At 36.7% G+C, this 21,908-nt stretch overlaps 1 protein-coding gene across 2 annotated transcripts; it reads left to right on the top strand.

Moving 5' to 3' along the window:
- ppp1r8a (protein phosphatase 1, regulatory subunit 8a) lies at positions 1-9,962 on the top strand. Of its 2 annotated transcripts, XM_084131255.1 has the most exons (8): positions 1-61; positions 583-643; positions 1,031-1,068; positions 1,296-1,449; positions 1,539-1,756; positions 4,878-5,022; positions 7,254-7,318; positions 8,215-9,962. In XM_084131255.1, exons 3-8 carry the CDS (start codon positions 1,057-1,059, stop codon positions 8,578-8,580), a joined length of 960 nt encoding a protein of 319 aa, XP_083987381.1. In that variant the 5' UTR covers positions 1-61; positions 583-643; positions 1,031-1,056; the 3' UTR covers positions 8,581-9,962. The 2 variants fall into 2 exon arrangements, with proteins under 2 accessions (XP_083987381.1, XP_083987380.1); XM_084131254.1 differs by lacking the exon at positions 1,031-1,068 and having other exon boundaries at positions 7-61.
- Positions 9,963-21,908: the final 11,946 nt, after the last annotated feature.

The raw sequence follows: 21,908 nt of genomic DNA, 5'->3' as shown, positions 1-21,908 counted from the left end.
GACTGTGCAAAATGGCGGTGAATGCAAGCACAAACACAGCTGCCTTTGACTGCCCGTCATGGTGAGATGAGAAACTAATTACATCGTTATTGAAATTAAAATAAAAACATGCATGCACGCATGTTTGTGGAGCGGATGAGTAAATTATGACTGCATAAATAAAAACAATGCAACTCACTCCTATATGATCATACAGGCGCGGACAGTAACTCAATACACAGCAGCATATCAAACCACTCAGCATGAATGCATTAAAATATAGCCTATTACAATATTTGATCTCTCTTTTATGTCTGATTTATGGTATATATAAATCCAGGGATGTAGTGATGCATTGGCGATTCCGGTGTTTAGTGTTGAATAAAGTTCATAGGACGAATCAAGCAGACTAATCTGCCTTTATTCTACTTTAATATGATAATTTATTAAGATATATAGTACATCAATCTTACAAATAAATGCACTCATGCATTTGTGCATAGAGCATATATAAGTTAAACTGTTAATATGAAAGTTCTAAGAGATTAGAGAATGAATTAATTTTGTCCCATTGATTGATTATTAAATGAAATTTAACCTCAGGGCAGGAAAACCTCCACCTGGACTCCATCTGGACGTGGTTAAAGGAGACAAATTAGTAGAGGTAAGACTGTTTTAACTGAGTATAATGGAAATTATTATTATGACCCTTGAACTTTGACGTGGTGGGCTTGTTTTCACACTATATAAATGTTTTCTGCTGAGTCAGTAAGTTTTGAAAAATAAACAAGGTTCCAAAACAAGCATGGAAATGTGTAGTAGTCACACACTTTTGGAAAAGTCATGGAAATTCATTGGTGAAAATTGTGTTAAACTTCTGCTTAAAGGTTTAGTTCTTTCAAAAATGAAAATTCTGTCATCATTTACTCACCTTCATGTTGTTTCAAAACTGTATAATTCACTTTTTTTCTGTGAAACATAAAAGAAGACATTTTGAGATAACTGTTTGGTTACCAACATGCTTCAAAATATCTTATTTTGTGTTCCACAGAAGAAAGTAAGTAAATCTGGTTTGGAATGACAAGAAGGGTGAGTAAATGATGACAGATTTATTTATTTTACATTTTTGGGTTAACTATCAGCCCTCTCTGAAATTGGCTGTACTATCAATTTGAACTTTTATTTGAAGATAAATGAACGTTGACCCCATAATAATGGTATTAATACTTTTGTGTCAAACTCATTTGAATATTGTTGGTGTCATATTCTTATATGTCTTAATAACCCAGGCTATATATCCTTCTTGTCATCTGCAGAAGTTGATTATTGATGAGAAGAAGTTCTATCTGTTTGGGAGGAACCCCGACCAATGTGATTTTACAATAGACCACCAGTCATGCTCGCGTGTCCATGCGGCGCTGGTCTACCACAGACACCTTAAGAGGGTCTTTCTCATCGACCTCAACAGCAGTGAGTGCAGCTCCGCAGAAGACACAAATGTAACAAATTCTCAACAGAATTGTTTAGCTTTCATCTTATCTTGATTTATCCTTGTTTAGCCCATGGCACATTTCTGGGCAGAATTCGCCTTGAGCCCAACAAACCTCAGCAGGTGCCCATCGACTCGACCATGTCGTTTGGGGCGTCCACGCGAGTGTACACGCTGAGAGAGAAGCCTCAGACACAGAGCAGCTCGGCTGCAGGAGACAGTAAAGGAGTGGAGGATGAGGAGCTGAAGGGATTGCTGGGACTGCCAGAGGAAGAGACAGAGCTGGAGGTGTGTGTGTCTGTGTGAATGAGTCACATACAGCTGACCTCATGGTAAATTATGCTCTTTAGTGGTCAGACTGTTATTGATTACTTTTTGGGTGTTTTCACACTGGCACTTTAGTTCGAGACGGGGCATGAAAAACTAGTAATGTGAAAACTGTCACACAGACCCGGGAGCGCACCAGTGTACCGAATATCTGTAGAATACGCCTGTTGGAGGTGGTCTGTGTTCGGTTGCACTGGAACTGTGGCGCGATTCGCATAAATGTGAATGCAACTCGAACTCAGGCAAATACTTGCTTAGGAAGTAAAGTAAATGCACGTACATTTTAGTCAATGACGGCGGAAATAAAATCGGAGATATGACTCAAGGATTCTGTCTCTCTTAAAATAATTTTGTTTCTAACACTTATGGTTCAAAAGTTATGATCCAAAATGTAAATTACCTTTTTATAGCGCCACCTACTGGCAGAATACAGATAGAAGGAGATTATCAGTACCTTCGGTCCTTGGGTAACCTATGCAGGTCAGCCCAATGAACCCATTAAATGCATGAGGTATCGAACAAACTACAAATCCCACAATCCTTAGTGACATCCGGTAATTACCCAGTACCTTACGACTGTGCAAAATGCTTCTGTTAAAAGTGCTGATGATTTACCTTGGATGCAAGCGAGAGTGAGTGTGCAGTGTATTTGTGCATAGTGAGTGCAATCAGAGCAGCAAATGAATGCCTCGTAGTCCGCTGTCGGTTTGCAAGGAGCAGAAAGCCGCTTTCATGCAATGCACATTCGGTAAACCCAAGTGTCATTCACTCTGCTATACTTAATAGTAGCAAATTGATAAAAAATACAATATATTGACCCGTATCCTGTTTTCTATCATGCAGTGTTCACTTTTGTGATCATGTAAGGTGAATGAAAATGCACTTGGGTTCAATAGAATCAGGTTGGCTGTGAAACCAGACTAACGCTGCGGGGGAAGCTTGTTTCTGATATAAACTCGCAATTGTGAGGGAAAAAAAAAAACAGAATTGCAAGTTCATATCTTACAATTCAATTAAATGGAGGGGGATTATTAGGAGGCCATGGCTGATAAGGGCAAATGGAGGGAATTTTGTTTGAATTGCTTATTCTAAAAAAAATGTTTTTAAGAAAAATGTCACCTTTTTCACCTTTCCAGAGTTTGCAGGTATAAAATATACGGACTGCGTGTCACCCCAATTATTCTAGAATGATTAATTCTTTTCACATTCAAATCATCTAGTGAAAAGAGTGCTGTTCACTGTGGTTGAAACATCTTATGTCACTTTCAGGGTTTCAAGAACTTTCGAAATTGTTATTTCCATTATAATAACATTTTTAATAGTCAGTGAATATGAATTGTGTTCTTGTTAAAATGCTTAATCACAAATGACAGGAATTAATTTGTCAAGTGTGTGGGAACCTTCTACTGTTATATATTTGTATATGTATGTTAGAGCTGCACATTTAATCATTAAAAGATTGCAGTCTCGATTCAAACACCCATGCGATCTTATTCCTAAATGTCAAGGATTTGTCTATTAAACCTTTGACTAGTACGATCACAGAGAACGTTCAGATCTGCGTTGGTTCTGCCGCTGGGCCAGAGAGAGCAGTTGTCATCATGTATAGATATGAAAAGATATGTCTTTTCAACCACACAGTCTCATTATTTTGTCTTTTACAATAATTCATATTATCGCAGAAATACTAGAATAAAGTTTATAGTTTGTATATAAACAATATGGTAGCGATCAAAATAGAGGAAATCACCTTTTAAAAGTAACTTGACGCCCCCCCAGGCCCAGAATATTTTGTTGAATGAATATCTGAACAGGTAATATATCAAAAGAAAGAACAGAATCTCTTTTTTCTGCATCTTCCTCGCACATGTTTTGATTAGGAGATTCAGTACTCTTTCAGAAGATGTGTAATAGTGTCCCCTACCATATAACAGTGAAAACACAGAAAGCCGGAAAATTCCGTCAATGGTGGGGAAAGAGTTAAATATATATTTTAAATATTTGTTTAATTGTCTATTCAGAATCGTGATTTCTGTTTAAAAAGAAAATCATTATTCTCAATGTGTCCAGAATCATGCAGGTCTAATGTACAGTACAAGTCAAAAGTTTGGAAACATTATGATTTTTTTATATTTTTGAAAGAAGTCTCTAATGCTTATCAAGGCTGCGTTTATTTGATCAAAAATACAGAAAAAAAAGTAATATTGTGAAATATTATTACAACTTAAAATAATAGTTTTCTATTTGAATATACTTTAAAAAATAATTTATTCCTGTGATGCAAAGCTGAATTTTCAGCATCATTACTCCAGTCTTCAGTGTCACATGTGACATCCAGTCTATCACATGATCCTTTTTGAAATCATTCTAATATTCTGATTTATTATGAGTGTTGGAAACAGTTCTGCTGCCTAATACATTTGATGAATAAAAGGTTAAAAAGAACTGCATTTATTCAAAATAAAAAAATATTTTCTAATAATACAAATCTTCTTTACTATCACTTTTTATCAATTTAACACATCAAAGTATCCTAAAAAAGTATCACAGGTTATGAAAAAATATTAAGCAGCAGAACTGTTTCCAACTTTGATAATGAATCATCATACTAGAATGATTTCTAAAGGATCATGTGATAGACTGGAGTAATGATCCTGAAAATTCAGTTTTGCATCACAGAAATAAATGATAATTTAAAGTATAATAAATTGAAAACCAATTATTTTAAATTGTATTAATATATCACAATATTACTTTTTTTTCTGTATTTTTGATCAAATAAATGCAGGCTTGACGAGCAGAAGAAACTTCTTTCAAAAACATTAAAAAATAGTAATGTTTCCAAACTTTTGACCTGTACTGTATGTATTGTACATTCAAAGTACAACATGTCTATACTGATGTTGCAGATATATTCATGCAAATGAAAATCAAACAGTGTGTCAGTTTAATCAGATATTTGTCATTGCATGTTAAATGTGCTTATGTGAAATCCCGTATGTAACACGCTTGATGCAAAATATAGAAGTGTCACTGGAGTTTCATGTGGTTAATTCCTAGTTTTCTTAATGTCCCCCCCCAGAACCTGACTGAATTCAACACGGCTCATAACAAACGCATTTCTACACTCACCATTGAGGAAGGAAACCTGGAGATCCAGAGACCCAAGAGGAAAAGGAGAAGCTCACGAGTGTCTTTTAGTGAAGAAGAGGAGATCATAAACCCAGGTACACAAACAACTACTCATAGAATGTAAATATAAATGTAGATTGCTGTTCAAAAGTTTGGGCTCAGTAAGAATTTCTTTTAGGAAAGAAATTAATACTTTTATTCAACAAGAATGCATTAACTTGAGCTAAAGTGACATTAAAGACATTTATAATTTTAGAAGAAAAAAAAGATCAATATTTTAAATTAATGCTGTTCTTTTGAACTTTCTATCAAGGTATCTTGATAAAATGTTTATTAATAAAATAATAATCACAGAGGGCAAAATGTGTTTTTTAAGAAGAATTACAATTTTTCATTTTAAGAAGAATGCTATGCAAACACTAGTTGTATATCATTTGAAAGTACTACGGAAGCAAGGAAGATGCATGAACATTAATTTGTGTTAATGTTATGTTTAGTTTTTCCTAAAACCCACCCCATTCAGACAGTGATACACAATTGTGGACATGTCCACATTCTAACACTGCATACAGTGGGCTTAAACAGCTTGCCATTTTACAGCAGATTTAGTTCACAAACTGAACTAAATATAATTTTCATTTACAATATATAATCTTAACATTTTGCATTAGTAACTTACTTTTTGCGCCAATAGTCGTGTGGGCACTATATAGGGTTCTTCATTTTTAGTCTCATGTGAATTCAATGAATTGTTAACTGGAAACTCACTCCGACCTGATCATTTGAGTTGTTGACTCAAGAACAGATGCAATCGGATTGGTCCAATTCACAAATGAATCATTAGGTGTGATTAGCAAACCGATTTAAAGGGTTAGTTCACCCAAAAAATGACATGTCATGTCGTTCCAAACCTGAAAGACTCTCGTTCATCCTCGGAACACAAATTAAGATTTTTTTAATAAAATTGGAGAGATTTCTGTACCTCCATTGGCAGTATACGCAACTACCACTTTGATGCTTCAAAAAGTTTATAAAGAGATCATAAAACTAATCCATATGAACTGAGCGGGTTAGTCCAAATTTTCTGAAGAAACAAGATTTGTTTATATGATAAACAGATTTACCCGTACACTGCTATCGCATCTATGAGTGGGAGACGATATCTTCAGTTCAAAATAAGGAGGAGCGACATGTTTTTGTGAAATGTAGGAGTAAAAAGTATATTTTGCTTTAGAACGTAGTAAAGTAAAAGTTTCCCAAAATAAAAATTCTCCTATAAAGTACAGATACTTGCAAAATGTACTTAAGCACAGTAACAGAGTAAAAAATACTAAATTACTGTCCTAACTATGGAACCCCTGAACCGCAACGAAAAAACAAAAAAAAATTGACAATGACGAGAATACACATAGCATTTCGAGAGTAAAGTCAAAATATTTCGAGATCAAAGTTGAAACATTACGAGAATAAAATCATAATATTTTGAGAATAAAGTCAAAATTACGAGAATACAGTCTTCCGTAAAAGTTTTTTTTTTTGTAAAGAAATGCGCTTGTGAAGTCTAACTGCCTCGGGCATGGATCTAAACATAATAGTAGCTTTTTACTTTTATCTGGGCTTTCAACAGAATGAAATTCTACAGGTGCTAATCTACCTAAAAAAAACCTGAAACAATCTATATTGTTAAAAGCGCTATATAAATGAAGGTGACTTGACTTAGATTTGTCTTAGGATTTTACAAAATATACTGCGCCAGAATAGACTTTACAGGCGAAAACACTTTTCAGACTGGATGGAGAGAGCCAGCTTTATATCTGAGGAAATCACGGGATTTGGTACCTCCTCCGGCGGAGTGTTCATGCTCGTCTATAGGCAACGCCATCTGGGTCGAGAATACTTAACAATAACCGTACTGTCTCCCTCTTCACTGTAAATCCTTTCTGGATACATTTTAAGTGCATCATTCTGTATCCAATCATTTGGCCGGATCCCGTGGTTTCCTCAGATATAAAGCTGGCTACATCCAGTCTGAAAAGTTTTTTTTTTTTTTTTGCCTGTAAAGTCTATTACGGCACAGTATATTTTGTAAAATCCTAAGACAAATGGCAATGTCATGTTGGTAGATTAGTACCCATAGAATTTCCTTTTGTTGAAAGTTTCTATGGAAGACTCGTAATTTCGACTTAATTCTCAAAATATTTCGACTTTAATCTTTTTTTTTTTTTGGAATGACTTTATATGATTTTATATAAGTCTTTATATGCTCTCTTCTCTCATTCTTTGTTCATGTTGGGACTTTTGTTAAAAAGCTCTTCTCTTTCCACAGAGGATGTGGACCCTTCTGTAGGACGCTTCAGAAACATGGTGCAGACAGCTGTTGTTCCTATTAAGGTACAATCATTGGCCTGCTGGTTTACGTCGTTGTTTTAGCTTGTCATCATTGATTTTAATGGATTTGCGAACAGCCGTTCTCTCAATTCAATTTAAGTTGTTTGTTGCATGGCTCGCAATCAGGAAATTGCATAATGCGGGAGTAATGGCTTCTAAAAGGCTTCCTCATAGTCTGACTCGTCATATCTATCTCATATCTTTGGATGCCTTTAGGCCTTTGTCTTTCTTTGCAATAGCTTCTTTTCTTTTCATGCTACTTAGGGCTGTTAAAGGGGTCCTATAATGCCCTTTTCAGAAGATGTTAAATAAGTCTCTGATGCCCCCAGAGTGTGTATGTGACGTTTTAGCTCAAAATACCCCACAGATATTTTTTTGCGCCGTTTTTGTATACGTCCCTTTAAATGCAAATGAGCTGCTGCTCCCGGCACAGAGGGCGGAGCTTCAAGAGCTCCTGTGTGTTAGCAGCTCCGATTACCTCACACAGACACGCACTGAATATTTCAATAACGTTTAGCCTTTTAAAAGATGGGGGACTCAAGAAGTGACAACATGTAGAATGAAACAGGATTTTTCAGAATGGTTAGTTGATGAATTTATGTAGCTGATGTGGAGTTAACTGTCATAATCTATAAATCGCGCTCCCTGGTTTATGTAAATTTTAGGGTTAGTGATGTCACCAACCCATGAAGAAGCTCGTTGTAGTCCCTACCAGCCGTTTGTTGTAGTCCTTAAAAAGCGATTTCTGTAAAAGAAAATATCTCCCTTTCCTTTGAGCGTCGTAACTTTGCAGATGTTGTTTATGTTCAAACAGCAACATTACACACTAACTACAATTAAAAAAGTGAAATCATAATCAACCACCCCTTTAAAGATTTTTTTTTTCTTCTGTACCGCAGAAAAAGAAACTGGAAAGCCACAGCACGCTGGGATTGGACGAAAGCATAGCACGTCGGTTACAGAACTTCCCCCTCAGTGCTGGGCTCTACGGCGACCTGCCGCCCACCAGTCACGAGGCAGGCGGACAAGGGGGCGGAGGTCAGGGAGGAGGGGCATCTGCCATCATGGGTGGGATGCCTTTGCCCTTCCCCAACCCCGCGCCAGAGGTGGATATCTCGCCCACAACAGTGCAGCCCCCCACTATGTTGAACCCCACCCCTGCTCCTGGACCCTATTCGGCCGAGCCACTCAACGAGCCTCGCAAGAAAAAATATGCCAAGGAGGCGTGGCCTGGCAAAAAGCCCACCCCCTCCCTGCTGATTTAACATGCCGTTCCGCTACTCAACAGGTTAAACACAACCAACAAATGACAGATTTGAAGATTACATCTTGGAGTTCATTTGAAGTTATTGGTTCCAAACTTTATACTTGCAACATTTCTGATACATACTTCAAATACATAATTCTACCTGTGACTGGTTGAGGCATTACTATGAGGGTTACTCATGGTGTGGCGTCTGAAGTTGACACTATAAACTCTGATTGTATCTGTTGGGGAGAGGGAATGTCACAAAGTAATATTTAGTTATAAATCCAACCCACAACTGGAAGGAAAAAAATTCCTTTAAATTGAATTGTATATAATTTATCAAAATGGAAGTACAACAAAAACTACCATGATGTTTAAACACATTAGTGAGGATGTTTGGAGAAAATGTTTAATTATGACATTTTGTAATGCAAAGAAATCTTAATGGTTTTAATTTCATTTACTTCATGCTAAATTTAATAGCCCGGACACAAGTTTTTTTAAGGCTTAATGGTAATCCTGGCCAACATGTCAATGTACAACACAACCAGTCAAAAGTTTGGAATGATTACGTTTTTTTAAAATTGCTTTTGAAAGAAGTCTCTTATGCTTACCAAGGCATTTATTTGATCAAAAATACATTGAAAATAGTAACAGTACTGTGAAATATTATTACAATTATAACTACGTTTAGTGTATTTGATCAATTAAATTTAGTGTCTTGCTGAGCATAAGAAATTTCTTTCAAAAACATTTAAAGAAATCTAATTTATTCCAAACTCACAGGTTGATTGTTTCAGGCTTTCCTGAGATGAATGTTGACCGACTACAGTAGGAAAGTTTGGACCAGATTCAGTAGATATGAGTACACTGCGTTTTACTGACATGTATTTAATACATAAATTTTGCTTTTTTTTTAAAGCCTATAAGAGCTTATTCCCTGCGCAAACGTGCCACAGAATTTGCAACTGAACGTATTTGACGTACAAACCAAATGTTACATTATGAAATGTAAAGCTATAGGAATTAAGTCTGTCCGTTTGAGCAAAGTGTTTAATCTATTTCACTGTTATCATGAGGCAGATTGTATTACAAATAGGATTTTTTTAATGAAATGGTTCAGAATACTGAGGCTGTGTATAGCCTACATTGACTTATAGAGAGAAATACAAACTCAACATCAAACTGACAAAGAGAGAACAGGTGATTTGTGTCTAAACCCTGGGAGTTGCCTTGTAATGTGAACTTTTGTTTAACGTTTTTATATATATTTTTTATATCTGAATGTGATGGACTTGAGTGAAAAGCACAGATGAAAAAGACTAAACATGAAAAGATGAAAGGAATTCCTGTTATTGTTGGATTATTTGTCTAATAAACAGTATTCCTTGCCCTTAACATTCTTTGATAATAGGTGGGTTCTTTTCTCCTTCTTCAAGGGGCTCTATGTAGAATTCAGAAACCCTTGTCATCTAGTATGACCAACTAACAGTTAGCTATTAGGCAATCAGTCTTACTTTTTGATGTCAAATTAGACCAATTTGCATTTTTAAGTAACTGACTTCAAAAAAAAGTTGATGACAAACGAGTTTATGCAACCAGCCCAGTGAAAAAAAAAGAAAAAAGTTTGCTCTGTGGTTTACTGGCATCATTACGACAGATTAGGAAATTAAAATGATAGTTACTGTATATATTTGATACTAGGTATGGCTATGTGAGACTATGGTTTGAATTAATCCCCTTTATTTGCATGACACAACATTACGGTACAGAATAGCTCTTTCGGCATTATCCTGAACATTGTATAAGTTTCATGTGTCAAAATGAAAGAGGTTCTCAGGAGCTCACATACTTTTGATTTTCTATAGGCAAAAACGTCTTCATAGACAACCTAGGAAGTCGAGGATGGTCTTGTTTGTTTTGTTTTGTTACAAGCTGTTCACTCATTAGCAAATTATAATAATAATAAAAAAAAAAAATTAATACATGAAAATAGTACATATAGCAGCTTTAAGAAATTCACCAACATTGTACAATGGATGTGGGTGTTGTAGAAAACTGTCCCAAGTCAAACCGGGTCTGTATATTCTGATTATAAATATCTAATCTGATGGTAGAAATCTCTGGGATTTTTTCCCCACCTAATCAAAAATCATAAACCTCTGATCACTTAGAGAATGTAATTGCAGACTTTAACAAGCTTCAAGGTATTAAATAGCCTACTTTGCAATTTTCGCAATTATTGAGTAATTTGACACTCTTCAGGATGATGAGTGATGAACAGTTTTCCATTGTTTGAAATCCACAAAAGCCTTCAATGTAGAGAGGATAAGTAATGAAGTTTGTCCACTAGAGGGTAATGTGTGACAAAGCTGTCTATGGGCTTCACATTCAACACACAAATGCATGTATACAAGCCAATGGCAAGATGTGAGAAAGCTGCAAATGGGAAAGATCTTTTTGGGTTTTTTGACCAGCTATCCATTCATTCAAACTGCAATTTTCCTTTAATATTAACACAAAAAAAGAAAGAAAAAAGAAGAAGAATATAATTAATGAAAAAAGATTCCTATGCACTCTAATTAGCATTTAGGTTCTTCATATGGAAGGATATTGCATTTCTTTTATTGCTAAATTCGCACACAATATCGCTCTTAGTTCCCGCGTTCAAGGTCTCAGCTGCCCTGTCATTGTTTCGGCAGAGTGTCTTTGTGTCCCACTAGGGGTCTCGCGCGCTCCTCTATGACTGTACTGTCTCACTGGCGCGGATAAATGGCACCTCATTAATCAAATGTGCATGAGTGCGCTCAGGTTGCCATGGCAATAATTATCAGAGCTGCCTAATTAACTTTCTCAATTGCTTAATGATATACGACCCTATGAACTCCCCTCTGTTTCTTTCCTCTCTATAATTCGTGCTGGGGTTTTTTTCTCTTCATTTTTTTCCCTTTCCATTCTCGCTGTTAACCCGTGACCACCATTTTATGAGAATAAAACAGGAACAGATTGCCAGTAACACTGATGTTAAAGTTGAGTCCACTTCCAGCTCTGACTTTATGTAGTAGGCTACCACACTGCTGCGACAACAGGTGGGAAAAATACAGCTATAAACGATGAAATACAGCTGTAGGCTACTATTAAATTACATATTGTGTTATGGAGAAATCTCGCTAATGTGGGTTTGGGACAGATAGCTACGCATCGTGTAGCCTGTTCACGCATCTGTTGATTTACAGAAAATTATAGTATTTTAAACTCGTCCCTCAGTGTGTAGAAGAAAGAAAAATGTAATGTGATGGAATATTTAAAAGTGTCACTATAATAACTTGTTACTTGTCTAAATCTTCATTTTAAGATGGGATTACTTTGCATGAAGGAACTGGTTATTATGGGACATATGCTGTCACGTTATTAGGCTATGTGGAATAGGCTACATAAAGGGATAGTTCACCCCAAAATGAAAAATCTTTCATCATTTACTCACCCGCCTCACGTTGTTCCAAACCTGTATACATTTCTTTGTTCTGCTGAACACAAAGGAAGATATTTTGAAGAGTGTTTTTAACTAAACAGTTGTGGGGCACCATTGACTTCCATTGTATGGGGGAAAAAATACTATGGGAGACTGTGTGTGTCTGTGTTAGGGGGTGGGAAAAGTACTGTAGTAGCAGAAAAGCAGAGGTTACCAAATACCAAGATAAAAGAAAAGAAAGTATTTGTAGGGCTGTGAATGTTAATTAGTTAAAGTATTTCAAACACAAACTTTTTTTAAGAAATAAAAAATATATAATGAATTGAATAAATATGCAAAATATTCAATTTGAAAATCTGTGATAATATAGCCTACTAACCTCCTTATTTTTTCAACGCAGAGGTAAGCTATTTCCTGTTAATGTGCAAGACTTCTGATTCATTATGTAAATAACTAGAAGAAGAACAAAGTGCTGCAATGGTAAAACTGTTAGTGCTGCAAACCAGTGTTTACGATTAATGATTATAAAGGTGATCGAATGTGTTTACATACCAGCTCAAGGGAACTTTTCTGGAAAGTTTTCTTTGGCTTATAAACACCTTCGAACATTGGTGTGTGGCGATTATGTAGCAGGTAGGTGAGTCTCCACCTTCTTTGACATGGAAATCCAGTTAGTTTCTTGTGTTCAGTCTGTTGAGGTTAGACACAAGTAATAACATGAACACACTGGAGAGCTGTGTTATATTGAAGTTGTAATTCTAATTGAAAGCAACACTGTCACTGTTTATGTTTAATACTGTAAAGTTGCTTGCTTTAAAACAATCAATTGTATAAGTGCTATATACATAAACATGACTTGATTGCAGAGCTTGTGCAAACATATCCACATCGTTATGATCAGATGCTTTCTTAACTGCTGTTTTCTCATAGTCACTTTTGTTGTATGTTTATTGTGTTATTGAGTGGAACGCTCGCAGCACATATTGTATTCACATACTCATCTAATTGACACTCTCATCAGACAACACTGGGATGTGGAGCGTAAGCAGATCGTAATTGTATGAAAGAGATTGTCCAAATTCATACGAATTAGCCACCAATTTGGCGAAACGTATGTATGTTGCGCTAAAAATGGCTGTGCTCGCTCTTACGTTAAAAATTAGTGGGCAAAGAAAAGATACACTGTCAATTTAATAAAATGAAAATTTTCCAGATAATATTTTAAGAATTGCATTGGCATTCACAACTGCAACAATATCAAAGTTAATTATTTTAATTTGCAATAAACATGTTATCTTAAAGGGGTCATCGGATGCCCATTTTCCACAAGCTGGTATGATTCTTTAGGGTCTTCATGTAAAGTTTGTGGTTAAAATTCCTCAATGGTTGTGTAAAACAACACCCTTTTTACCTCCTCAAAAACAGCTTTGTTCACAGTGATCTGTTTCGGTGCATGTCTCTTTAAATGATAATGAGCAACTGCTCACCCCACCCCTCTCTTCCGTGGGGCGTGTCGACACAAGACATGTAAATTGCTGCCTTGGTGGACAGTATACAAATGGCTGAGGGTGGAAATATGCTAATACGGGACAGTCCGTCATTGGTCGTGGGTGGAGCCATTTGGTCAGAAAATCCAAACGGCTTGATTACTGAGAGTGTTCAGACTTTTTAGGATTAAAAAAGTGAATGGATTTTTTTCATTGTATGGTGGTTGTGTCCACACACTGCAAAGACACATTAATAGGCAAACACCATATAAAAGTGAATTTTGCATTCGATGACCCAGTATAAATGGGTCATTGTAGATTAAAATATATAGCAGTCCTCACAAGGGGATCACACTATTTTGGGTTCCTATACATCAAAAGTTTGAAAACTCCTGTTGTAGAGGGGACCCCTTCATCACGTGGCCTGGGGACAATGTCAACTACAGTCCTGTATTAGGAGAGTAAAATCAGTTACAATCTTGTTTCAGGTTGAAACTTTGAAATATTTCTACTTTTGTAACAATGTGTTGATCAGATGAACCTTTTAAGTGTTTCCTCATAGTGATGAAGCACACCTGCCATCTAAATTATCGTCTGTGGTAATCGGCATTTTTTCCAACATACAGACATTAGATTGAAACAACCCTTTAATATTCTAAAGTCCTCGTGCGATCACTGATATCTTGAATCTCTACGAATCTCTGTAACTATGTGTGTATGAGTGATGAGCGCCCGGGGCTGCAGGTGACCTCGCGTGACAGGTTGACTGAAGGGGCCGGTGAAGGCCTGTCATCTCCTGTTCACTCACTCAGTGTCTGACGCAGCCAGGCAGAACTCTGCACAACACCTGCTGACACTCACGCTGGCCCTGTGCCTTCATGTCATACACACTACCGTCAGGATGCACTCGTAAGGTTACACGCTTCTTATACTATGCACCCGCTGCCAGCATGTCACAATTGTGTCCCACACAGTATCTCTCTGAAGATCTTCTCAGAACGCATTTATCAAGACTCCAACTAACTATAATGTTCGTTTGCATATATCTCCCTGTGTTTTGTTCTAGGAAACACGTACTCTACGCCTGCAGAAGTAATGCTAGAATTTCCTTAAAAAGTAAAGAGCCATTAAACCAAACTTTTAAGTATTTTTCCTACCACCTGATAGATATCACGGAAGACAATGACCTTTTTGCCCACTTAATTTCACAGAAATTTTGCTAATGTGACTGCACCTTAAAGGTGCAGTATATGTAATTTTTTAATGTACTAAAGCATAAAAATACCATAATATGTTTGCAAACATGCTAAGTTCACATACTCGTTTCTCTGGAAAAACAATGCTACAGCCAGTTATTTTACATGTCGAAATTTCTGTTTTTATTTTGGTCTGTGTGATTCCGCCCATTGCCAATTTATCCAATAGTATTTCAACACCCTGGGTTGTCAGTTGGTGTAAAACACAGCGTATTGCAGCCATGGAAGCCAGCAAACAAACTGGGTCAGAGATCGCAGATTCCATACCTGACCTAAAAAGCCTCTATGAACATAGAGCATATTAAAATGCGGATAAATCAACTCATCAACTTACAGTGTGTAAGTCTCCTCATTGTCCATTGTGCTTGGTCCTGTTGCATGTCCTCAATCTGGCAACCCATGTGAGAGTGGAGTCTAAGGAGGAGGGGGATGGAGAAACAACCCTCTCAAATATTTTGAATTTGGACTTTCAAACGCTAGCTGTCAATATTACATACTGCACCATTAAGGCTCACATATCAGTCACTTTGAGTGTTGAAATTTACATCAGTGGCTTAGTTTTGCGGAAGCTAGTGAAATGGCTAACATCATGACATCTTTTATGGTCTTATAGATCGTGTAGCCATTGACAATAGTGAATATTAGTAAATATAGTGCAGAATGACCAATCAGAAGGTGAAGGTGAAGGTGAACTAATCCAGCCAGATGGTATAAATGGAAAAATCCCGTAACCACTTGTGTGAATTTCTCGCATTAATTTATGTGAGAAAACTTTTTTTTTTCCTGCTGTTGGTTGGGACTGTCTCTTGACCAGATGTCTTGCACCTCGTCAGCGTTGTGTTGTGTAGTAGGTGCACTGCTATGACAAGACAACTGATGACAAGAAACTTTGTTGAGTAGTGTGAGCACTTACAGTCATGTAGCGTGAGCTTCTCCCTGTCGACCAACAGAAAGAGGCATGGTTTGAAAGTATGAGCCGTGCTTCATTGCTAAAGTACTGACAATCCAAATTTTGCCTGAAAAATCTAGGAGAAATTTCTCTAATGTGACTACATTCTAAGAGATTAAAGAATGCAACAATGTGGAAAATCTAACCAGCGTAGCTTGTGTTCATGTATCTGTGTAGAATATTACTCTTTCTCCCAGTTGTCTGTGTCTTTTAGATTCCCATCTTAGATTGTGAAGCCAGCAAACTAGGGAAGATTATCATGGTGACACCCACTGAGTTGGAATTGTAAGGGATGTGCCTCTACATCCCACTTCATTGAAGTCCCTTCCTCAGCTGAGGAGAGAGATTAATCGCTTGTGTTGGATTTTGTGCATTAAATCACTCTCTTAGCCAGCGAAATCTCCACAATTCCCTATCTTATTATATCATTCCTCTAGTTCAAGTTCACTTCCAGATCTAAATCCTGCATGTGAGCCCTATAAAGTTGGAGGCCATATTCCAGAGTGGTTTCCACATCTTAAGAACGAAAAAAGAAAAAGAAAATTGGGACTCGACTCACGCATTCAAGCAGGAAGTATTAGTCAAAGTACCGTGTGTTGCCAACCCAGAGGGAGTGAGCCCCAGCACTCTTTCTTTGGACAGGCTCCCGTAGCCCCGAGCCAAACGCTTTTCCCTCCCTCCTCTCTTCCTCACATGCGGTGACATTGGGAGCCCACATTGTTGGCGGTGTCCCAGGTGTGAGGAGGAGACGCATTCCTGGGATGGCCATCGGCTCTGCCGGGGCAGGAACGCCCAACCGCCCCCCTCTCCCGCACTTTCCCGCCCCACTCAGACAAACAGTCTAAAAACTGTGACTTATGTAACGAAACACCAGCCAGCTGAGAGAGGAAGGAGGGTTCGTTGAAATTAAAAATGTCATAGAACTAGCCAATGATAAGGGAAACTTGAGGACACATCAGGAAGGAAGAGAAAAGAATGAAAAAAACAACAACAATGCTTGCAACAACACTTGCTACAAGACTCAAATTTCTCATATCCCAGCTCAATATGCAGAGATAACTATAAGTAATAAATTGTAGGTTGATTTCCCTGATAAGTGTAAACACTGCATCTATGTGGTGTTTTAAGAACATTAATCTGTTCGGGAATCCTGACCAGCCTGATATTGCAGCATTGGCTCAAACCAATGGCATGAGTTTGGGTTGTGTTTTTTTTTTTTTTTTGTCTGACCAGTGGCAGACAGGGGGAAACTGTTTGGAAACCTCTTTAGAAAAAGTCAATATTTTTGCAATTCCAATTGGTGATAGTGGTGCAGAAAACAGGCACTTCAGCTTTAAATATTTATGTTACGCATTTTACATTTTATGTTAATGTTTATGGCATTATTGACAAGTAAAACCCACAAAGACACCCTGATGGTTTTATAGTACCAAAAGATTGTAATAGCTTAAAGCTACAATATGTAATTTTTTTCGCCGCTAGGGGCCGCTAACCTCTTACAATAACAAAGGCGTATGTTGATGATGCATAAGCAGAATTATGGAAAAGCCGTCATGCCGAAGGATCTAACAATGTTTATGGATGAGTGAATACATTTATGTTTTTAACATGACTGTGGTATGAAGCAGGTCGCGATTACTAATGAGAGACAGATAATCAGCGCCACACGCGAGTCCCGCGGATATAAAGGAATAAGGACATTTCATTCTACCGAACCAAATTACCTGCAAGTGCTGAATAATACTCACACAGGTCAGTTTATTAGACAAATTAAACTTGTGAGGTAACGCAGCGCTGTTTCACTTGGTCTACACTATCACACTAAACTGCATTTGAGTGTGTTGAAAGTTATAATGTTATTCTATGTGTTAGTTTATCTGTATGAGACTAGCAGTAAGCTAGATCAACATTAGAATAACATACTGATCATATTCTAACATTTCATCATGTTGAGCTATATAACATTGATTAGTTTTATGTACATTTGCTCACCTCTACATTAGCGCGTCTCTGTCAAATCGAAGTTTATCACAGATCTTTCTATCTCCTTTTGTCCCAAAGTCTGCTTGCCATGGTCCATAATGTTTGAACAAAACAACAACAGCGTGAGTGTGCTGCTAGACGTAACGCAGTTGTCCACGTCTGTCGCCATGGTTACTATGACAGTATGAGCGGAAACCAGGGATAACGCGGATATTACGTCATTGACAGGCGACAAGTGGGACAGGGCGACAGGGACGAGCCATTATTTAAAATTGGAATTTCTCTGAAATTAAAAATCTTTGGGAACTTTTGGGATATTGTAAGTACACAACTGCAGGAAATATATCACACTGTGCAAGTGATTTTTGGATATTTTATTACAAAAATCGTACATATTGTAGCTTTAAATAGGCTGCTATAATAACATTATATAATTTAATGGCATATATCGTTAGGAATTATAAAACTTATAGGCACCAAGGGTTAGTTCACCCAAAAATTTCAATCTGTCATTAATTACTCACCCTCATGTCATTCCAAACCCAAAGACATTGTTCATCATCGTTCATCTTCGGAACAAAAATGAAGATCTTTTTAATGAAATCTGAGAGCTTTCTGTCCCTCCATTGACATTCTATGCAACTGCCACTTTCGAGACACAGAAAGGTAGTAAAGACATCAGGTGACATTGCAGTTCTTCTTCATCATAAAAGTTTATTATCTGCATGTTTCTTAAAGCCATGTCAGTCTAAACTTCTGATCACACACATCCGAAGCACGCGCACAGAAAGCTGGATGTCAGACAGCGCGTCTCATGAGTATTAAACTAAGTTCTCTTTCACGTCTTGTAGCGCTTAAACTGTCAAAAACACACAAAGTTCATATAATGTTATGTCAATGAATGTAAACAGCAAGTAAATGAATCGCATATGCATATTAGATCTGTGTGTTAAAGTGAAAGCAGCATAATATACAGTACCTACTGCTACATATGTATGCTGTTAATATGAATCAAACAACAAAAGAAAAACAGAAAATCACTCATTGCTCTTGATTGAATAACTTTAGTAGCTTGAATAAGAATACATTTCTTACTTGAATGCTGCTGTTAAATGCTCTGGCGAGGCGATAAACATGGCAGACTGTACAGTTCACTCAGGGCAGGGTCTATGGTAATAGGGTAGAGTCAGTCAGCAGTCGTGGGCGGGGCCTGTGCAATGTGACATCATATATGCTAAAATCTGAAAACGGCTTATTCTGAGACACTGCTTATGACATGGGGATAAAAAAAAAAGGACTGGGTGGATTTTTACCATTATGGGATGGTTGTGTGCACACACTGCTGACACACATTTATGTTCAAACTTTTAATGTAAAAACAAAAATAAAAACCTTTAATGGAACCATCAATGCCAATAAAGGACCTTCATTTTTAAGTGTATACGTGACTCAGGTACCTCGATCAATGTAAATCTGTGGGATTTGAGATATCTGTAGCACAAAATACACACCAAAGGGACTAGAGGTTTGTTCAAATGACTAATCCAAAGAATGAGCAATAGTAGTACTGATGCTTGCCCCAGCAAACACCAATTAGAAAAGTACAAAAGGGAATGTGACAGAGACACAAATAGAGATAGAGAACAGAAAGTGGGGTTAGGGACAATGCAGTCATACATCCAGCTGTAAATCATTTTAAGCACATTTATTTGATGCCCTAGTTTTGCTTCCCTATGACAGACCCCTTAGTGCAAAGCACGCTGGTTTCAGCACAGTGTAATCTCACTGACAGAGCTCTGATGTGAATGCTTGAGGCCCGGTTCAAACCCAACAGCAATTGCATGTTTACTTCCTTTAATTTGCTGTCAAAGATATTCTCTATCACTTCAGCGAGTGTGTGCGTAAGCGTCAGTATGAGATAAACAGTTGAGAAGAGCCATTAAAGATGGAATATCTGGTATGCAGATATACAGTAGTGTGATAGAAAGCTCCTAGCTGAGATCACAGGTTGTGTACTGTACAGTATGTGTGGTCTACAGGTTTCAACTTTAGTCTTTTAAAAAAACATATTTTAACATAAGAAAGATTATTATTTTTTTTTATTTTTTTTTCAAGAATCTTAGTTTATATATATATATATATATATATATATATATATATATATATATATATATATATATATATATAATGCCGTATCAAAATTTAGCATGACACCACAATCAACACAAGTTTTCAGTCCTGGGTCTGTAGCCTGAAAGGTTTGTTCGTTGAAGAATTTGGCTTCAGGGCAAACCGTTCCAATTCCATGTATCTTTCGACAGTGATGAGATAAAGAAGCTTTGAAATGGTCCCTTGCATAATTATTCAAATATTTCACCAGCCATATATCTTCAATGCTGACAGAAACAGGGTCATGTCAAGAAGAAAGGTATTAAGCCTGATTTGAACTTCACTAACATCATGAAAGTAAGAACATCTCTTACATTATCAGCAATTATAAAAATGTTTTTTTTTCATATGCATATTTAAAATGTATACTGTCTTGTACACATTGCACTTTTACAAGTATTCTACATAAAAAAAATAAACAACCAAACGCTAAATTATTTAACACTCAGGCCTAGGTGGAATTCACCCCCAGATTTGGGGTGGCAATATGCAAATGGACTTAAAGTGTATACTACTAATCCACTAATCCAAGATGAATTTGAAAAATAATAATTCTTTTCAATCAGGTTTTCACAGTGCTTTGAATAGTTATAGTTACTTATTAGTTGTCTCACCATGTCAGAAAGGATGGAAGTATCTATCCTTGAAAATCATCATTTCACCTGTAGGCAGTGTGTAAAACTGAGCTGAGAGTCCTTTACGCTCTAATTGCTAGCATTGTGAAATTTTTAACTAAAAGATTTACGTGAGGAGGAGGGGTATTGTAGGACTTTGTGAATGATGTTCCTTCTCTGTGAAATATTGCAGAGCTTTACTGTGGAGTTCTGCAGGTGCAGATTCCGTGTGGGCCTGCTAATAAGCTTAGATCAATTGTAGTGAGGGAGGATCAAGTCTAAGCTTCTTTACCACACGAAAAAAAGGAGTTTAACATTTAAGTAACTAAATCACAATTACAAATGAAGCTGCGAAGGTGGGTCACATTAGATTAGCCACCTTAGCCAATTAGCAGTATGCGTCAGCTACAAAGAAATGTCTGACGTGCTCCAGAGAAGCCAGATTGAAGGTGCATCAGTCAAAAGCTACAAAATTAGTCTTCAAAAATGATTCCACCTCTCTAACAAGATTCCAGAAAGGCCTTCTGAAGAATACTCCACATTAGGACATTGAAATCTTTAGGACATTTGCTTTTTCTTTACAGAGACAGTGGCGAGTAAAAGGAAGTAGGAAATCAGAAAGAGAATGAGATTGAAACCTGCATCTCCCACATGAGAGCATGGGCTTAATGTGTCAGAGTCTATGCACTATAACCACTAGGCCACAGCTCAGAACTTTAACTAGGGAAGATTCAGTCAGTTTTTCTCAGTGGAGGTTTTTTTTGTTTGTTTGTTTAGTATAAAAAAAATTCACACAAAAATAAAAATGATTTTATTAATTTCTCACCCTCATGTCGTTCCAAACGTATAAGACTTTCATTTATCTTTGGAGCACAAATTAAGATCTTTTTTTTATCTGAATGAGCTTTCTATACCTCCAGATAGCTATAACATTTTGAAGCGTCAGTTGTGTACTAGTCAATGAAAGGACAGAAGGCTCTCAGATTTCATTAAAAAGATCTTCATTCGTGTTCCAAAGATGAATGAAAGTCTTAAGTGTTTGGAATGACATGAGGGTGATAAAATAATGAAAAAATATATTTTTTTGAGTGAGCTAACCCTTTAAGCATTGAACTGTTGAACATTTCCGCCATTATTGGCCTGGAAAAAAAAAAGAACAAAAAAAAAAAGATACAATTTATTTATTTATCACCAATCTTTTTTTTTTTTACTTTTGTGAAAACGTGCCCAAATAACTGTCAGTAAAACAATTTTGCAACACACACAAAAAAAAAACAACAAAAAAAAAAAATTAAGGGGAGAAAAAAATGTTAAATGTTGACATTTATTAAATTAGCCCTTATCCTGAGAAAGCAGGTTTTTATTTTTTGTTTATTAATTTTTTTACATTGATTGTAAAGTTGGCTTTTTCTAA

This window comes from Abramis brama (genome assembly GCF_963993115.1).
Source record: "Abramis brama genome assembly, chromosome: 12".
NCBI classification, from domain to species: Eukaryota; Metazoa; Chordata; class Actinopteri; order Cypriniformes; family Leuciscidae; genus Abramis; species Abramis brama.
The sequence above is the reverse complement of the archived record's forward strand: the minus strand, read 5'-3'. Positions and strand labels throughout refer to the sequence as shown.